The sequence below is a fragment of the Rhea americana genome, unplaced genomic scaffold (genome assembly GCF_003343005.1).
Source record: "Rhea americana isolate MKP2758 unplaced genomic scaffold, rheAme1 scaffold_287, whole genome shotgun sequence".
In the NCBI taxonomy this organism is placed as follows: domain Eukaryota; kingdom Metazoa; phylum Chordata; class Aves; order Rheiformes; family Rheidae; genus Rhea; species Rhea americana.
In genome coordinates this window covers 14300-19796 of record NW_028186409.1, presented here as the reverse complement: position 1 = coordinate 19796, position 5497 = coordinate 14300, and the positions used below count along the sequence as shown (strand labels likewise).

General features: G+C 67.9%; 1 protein-coding gene across 1 annotated transcript in view; it reads left to right on the top strand.

Annotated features, from left to right (window-relative positions):
• The first annotated feature begins 63 nt into the window (after window positions 1-63).
• LOC146593618 (rho GTPase-activating protein 27-like) overlaps window positions 64-5497 on the top strand; it is an 11722-nt gene continuing 6288 nt past the window's right edge. Inside the window, exons 1-2 of the mRNA XM_085308950.1 lie at window positions 64-555; window positions 4493-5479. Coding sequence (XP_085165076.1) covers window positions 64-555; window positions 4493-5479 — 1479 coding nt within the window. The remainder of the gene's footprint in view (window positions 556-4492; window positions 5480-5497) is intronic.

Sequence of the window (5497 nt, the reverse complement as noted above, 5' to 3'; positions counted from 1 at the left end):
GGCAGCCCCCTTCCCCACGCCGTGCTTTCCAGGCGGCGGGAGCAGGCCCGCGCGCCCGCCGCCATGGAGCCGGCGGGGCCGCCGGAGGCCGAGTACGTGCTGGTGGAGTACGGCTTCGAGTACCGCGCCAAGGACGGCACGCTGGTCTCCATCAAGCCCAACGAGCGCTACGTGCTGCTCAAACGCACCAACGACCACTGGTGGCACGTCAAGAGCGGCGGCGACGACGCCCGGCCCTTCTACATCCCGGCCCAGTACGTCAAGGAACTGCCCCCCATGGCCGCGCCGGCGCCCCGCCACCGCCGCCGCCGCCCGCCGGCCGCCCCGCCGCCGCACGCCGGCCCAGAGCAGCCGCCGGCCTACGAGTACCGGTTCCTGCGCGCCGGCGCGGACACTCTGCCCTCCGGCGCGCCGCCGGCACCGAGCTCCTTCGAGGCGGCCCGGGCCCCGCCGCGAGCGACGCCGCAGCCCCGGGCAGCCTCCGAAACCCTCCACRCCGCCAGCAAGGACACGGAGACGGAGAGGGGGCGGCCAGCGGCCGGCCGGGCGGCTCAGGTACGGTGACGGCGCCCGTCTCTCCTGCCGCGGCGTGCCGGGGGTGGTGGTGGTGGTAGGGGGGGGCTGCCGAGGATCGGCCTCCCCCGACGCTGTGCCTCGGTTTCCCCGACCGATTCTCAAGCGCCTGCTCCCGAGCGCACGGAGACAGCGGTGGCTCCCGCGGAGAGAGACGCTCCGCTTGAAAAATGGCCCCRGAAAAGACTGGCTGCAGTGCAGAAGCCAGAGCAGGCTTGAATATCCCTTACGCCCCGGGCTCTGGGCTCCGCCAGGCGAATCCCTCCAGCTGAGGCCGCCCGGGTGCACCCAAGGGTGCCCCCTCGCCGGCCGCGGCGCCGTGCGGGGCGCTTTTGGGTGAAGGCAGAAAGGGGTTAAAAGCGAGTTGCACCAACTCCTCCCCTCGGGAGCAGGGCGAGTGGCTCACCTGTCCCCCGGAGCACCCAGCGCCGCAGGGCGGGAGCTGGGTGCATCCGGAGGGCGGGAGCTGGGTGCATCCCCGGCGAGACGGGTGGGCCGCCTGGAGCCGCCGGCACCCCCCGAGGCCGCCGCTGAGCCCCCCCCCCCACGAAGGCAGTAAGTAGTGCCGGGCTTTTCCCGGCCGGCCGGCCGCGGTGGCGGCTCCCGGGCCACCCCGGGGTGGGGAGGACGTGGGTGTCGCTGCCTGCTCCTGGCTGCACCCGCCACCGGTGGAGCGGGGAGCCGGTGCCCTGCGGCCCCTCTCCTCGGCCAAACCCMTGGGACCGTCACGTGGGAGCACATTTCCTCCCCCCCCCCCCAAGAAGTGCTGCGTCCTCCTTGATCCCCCCCCGGGATGGGCGATCCCACCCCGGGACGGAGCAGGTTGCACGGCCATTTTACAGCTGCCCGCAGCTCCGGGGAGGTCTCTTCGCACGGGGGACGAGCTTGGCAGCAGCCAGGGCCGGCTTGGCCTGGGCACACGCTTGGCGAGGTGTTCGGCCAGTTTTAAATCGGATGAGCAGCTCTCCCTTCCTGTTTTGAGCTTTGCTTCTGGCTACAGCCTCAGCATGGGAGYAAAAAMAAAAATGCAGCCCCCCCCCCAAAAAAAAAAAAAAAAAAAAAAAAAGCAGGGAGCTGGGAAATGCAGCAAGACACCATCCAAAAAACTCCGGCACCTGGTCCGTGCGCAGCCAGCCCAGGACTTTCGCRCGTCCGAGCATCCTGCGCCCACCTCGGCACGTGGCCCCGTGTCCAGTCGCCGTTTCGGGGTGATCGAGGCTGGGCGATGGAAGCCGGAGCCTCCGCCAGGCTCTCGGGAAGAGCCTCCTTACGGCCGCCACTGCCGGCCTCGGGGGGGGGGGGTCTCTGCCAGATGGGGAGCCACGGCTGTGCCGGACCCCGCGCAGGAGCCGGTGAGGCACGTGCTGGGCGAGGGGGATCTGACCTGGGTCCTTCTGGCAAATGGAGAGTCCGAGGTGTCGGAGTCCCTGTGGCGGGGGCGGAATTTTATACCCTGTTTATTACTTTACGATGCCATCAAGGCCGATCTCTCCCGCGAGCCGAGCTGCCACCCCGGCCACGGCACGGAAACAGCCGGCAGGGAGGGATCAGAGCCGTTGAGGGTGGAAAAAGCATTCATGGAGGAGCTGTGGGTTTCCCCCCAGCTCCTTCCACCTCCAAAGGAGATTTTTTCCATGCCATCCCTGCTGGGAGCAGAGCAGGGATGTGTTTTGCGAGCCACATCGGTTGGAGCAGGATGGGGAGGGCTGCTGCCCTGCTCCTCTCYGGGAAGCGGTAGGGTCGGGAAGGGCCTCGCTGCCCCCGTGTGATGGCAAAGCCCGAGCTCATGCCGGGAGGTTTCTTCACCCTTTCCCAGTGTTGTTGGGGCTTCCTGGCCGCTACCGCAGCCTTCCCGGTGCTCTTTGCTCAGCCGAAGCCCATCGATACCAGCCGGGGTGCGGAGCRGCACCATGGTCAGGCCCGCGGGGCAATAAGAAATCTCCGCTTTTGTGTGCTGATGTGCTTCCACGGCCCGAAAAACCCGGGCAGCACTCGGTGCCCAGGACCAGGCACCCCACGTCGCCCGGCTTTCCGCACCCACAGACACAGGCAGGCAAAACCCCAAACCCATCTCAGCTGCCGGGGCGCGTTGGTCCCCGCGGTGGCCCCGCGACGAGCTTGCTTCAGCCACGCTGCCCGCTCCCGAGCCGGCGCTGCTGAATCCCGCGGGCGCTCGGAGCGATCCGCCCCATCCGGAGGCTTTTGCCACCCGGGGACACGTTGTGCCATCTCGAGGCTTCGGCAAATCCCGACTTGTGCTTGTTCACCGGYGTTTGTTGCCCTGCAAGAGGCTTTCACCGTTTGGGCTGCCTCTGCAGCCCTTAAGGGATGGAGACTCTTTAAAGGAGGATTTAATGCCCGTGGGAATCTGTCTGGCTGTTAGCCCTGGCATCGGGCCGGGCTTGGCCTATCTCCTCAAGACTGAAGAGCCTTTCCTTGTTCTCATCTGAGCCTCCTCGCCGCTTGCAGGAACCAGCCGGCAGGACCTTGAAATCGCCCGGTTTCAGGCTCCGCAGCGCACAGAGCTTGGCTCGCCTCTCGTGGTCCCGTTCCCCATCCGCAGGCTGGATAACGAGGCTGCAGCGTATCCGTATTTAAGCAACATTGCCCAAGAGGCATGCCACCACYGCGTCCCAGGAGGGCAAAATCACCGTGGGGGCAGTGGGAGGGCAATGGCACCGGTTGTCACACCGGCTGATCCACCGCCAGCCATCGGTCCCCTGYCATGGGCTTTCCCACGGTCCTGCAAGGAGTGACATGGCCGTGCATCTCCAGGCTGTCCAGGATGGAAAACCCTTTCTTTCTGGAAGCGTCCTGGGTGGGCGGTTAGCATCAGTCACATCCCCAGGCGCAGCACCTCCCTGGGATATTTGCTGCTCCCCGGAGCGATCCGTGCTGCATCGCCACCGCCACCGCTGGGATTTTGCGGTCCCAACTGCAGCCGGCGGGTGGCAAGATGGTGTAAAACCGTCAACGAGCAACTAAGCGTGCATCGCTCGAAACTCGGGTCTCCAAGGCAACTCTTCCGCCCCAAAAACCCCAACAGGAAGAGCGCGAAGCGCTCCGGCCCATATCGGGGCAGGTTCTCATTTCTGCCTCGCCGGCGGGTCTCGCCGTCAGCCGCACGGTGCCTCGCCGCGGCTCCGCACCCGGCCTCGCTGCGCACCCCGGCCAGCCGAGATGGGCGACCGGGCGTCCAGCGTGCTGCACCGCTCCAAGAGCAGGGTGTCCCGGCTGCTTAATTTGGGCAAGGTAGGGAGACGAGGGTTTTGGGGGAGCACCTCGGGGGCTGCCCCGGAGATGGGCTGCAGTGGGGTGCGGAGAAACGCCGGGGTTCTTTCACCACTTTCCCCTGGGTGCTTYGGAGGAAGCCAAGGGCAGGTGGTTCCCAGGGGCCGTGGGCAGCACCCCCGGGCTCCGAAACGCCCGAGTGGCTCACCAAGAAGCTTGCGAACCGGCTTGTGGTTTCCCATGGGGAAAGGGCAAACGGCCGAAGATGCAATCGGTGCAATGAAGGGGAGGTGCTGGGGGAGCCGCGTTCGCGGCGGGACCCGGGCGGCASAGCAGCGTCCCATATCCCGAGCCGGGTGCCGCCGCCAAAGTCCCCCCCCCCCATCACTGCCCCCACGTCCCGCGTCTGCAGCACAAGGGTGGCCTCTCGCCCTGCTCCCCGGTGCCCTGCACCCCGAGGGTGCCCGTGGGCACCGCGGCAGAGGGTCCTGGGGCGTCACCGCCAGCACTGCTGGGGACACAGGGAGACAGGCAAGACCGGGAAAACTTTGTCCCCATTGCCGCTCCGGGAAGGCAGTAAAAGCAGGGATGATCAAAGGGTAACAGGCCCCGTGGCGGCAYGGCTTTGGCGACGTTCCTGCTCGGGGCAGTTTCGAGCCCTGGGAACGTTCCCGCCCCGTGCCRGTAGCCGGGGCCACGGCGGGGACGAGCTCTGCAAGGAAGCAAGGCAGAAAGAGGATCTTTCTCCCTTTGCAGTGCAAAAGCATCGATGTTTTCCCTGAGTTTTTGCAACCCGTGGAGGCGCCCGGGGGTTGCGGAGCTGTGCGTTTGGGAGCGCCCGTTCGGGCCGGGCTGCAAGGGGAATTTAAACGTCAAGCGCCGGAGCAGAACCAGGGCAGAGGCAAAAGCGGGGGGCTGCAGAGCACGGGGCCACGCCGGAGTGCCCCAAGCAGCCCTCGCCGGCCACGCGAGGCGGCCGAGCCGGGGGCTCGCAGGGCCGGCTCGAAACCTGCAGCTATTTCGGGATGCGGCGGGGAGGCCGTCGGCCGCGCAGAGCCGGCGGGGCGCCGGGACGGGCCGGGGCCACGGGGCTCCGAACTCCTCTCCCGCCGCCCTCCGGCCGCTCTCGTTTTTCCGAGAGCCCGGGGAGAAGCGGGAGCGCGTCCGGGCGGGCCGTGCCGCGGCTCTGGRCCGGGGGGGCCGACGCCGGCGTGACGCGTCGCCCGTCCCGCCGCAGGTGCGCAAGGAGCCGGAGAAGCCGCCCGCTCCCGTTTACCTCAACATCCAGGAGCTGCGAGAGGAAGCGGCGGCCGCCGGCCCGRCGCCGCCAGGCTGGGAGCAGCCCCACGGCTCCCCGGCCCACTGGGAAACCCACACGGACCCGGAGAGCGGCCACTTGTTTTATTACAACCCGCTCACGGGCGAGACCACGTGGGATTGCCCCTTTGAGGAGGCAGAAGACGGAGTGAGTCCCGCCGCCTCTCCCGCCTGCGCTCTCGCCCGCAGCCCTGAGCCAGCCGAGTGGGGCCAGTACGTGGACGAAGGCAGCGGACAGGCTTTTTTCTATAATTCGGTAACAGGTGAGGCGTCGTGGGACCCCCCCTACCCGGGAGACGAAGGCGGCTCCCAGGACATGTACCCGGGGGTTGCGCGGCGCGGGCCCGTGGAGCAGCGGGTGAGCAGCGCGTGGGCG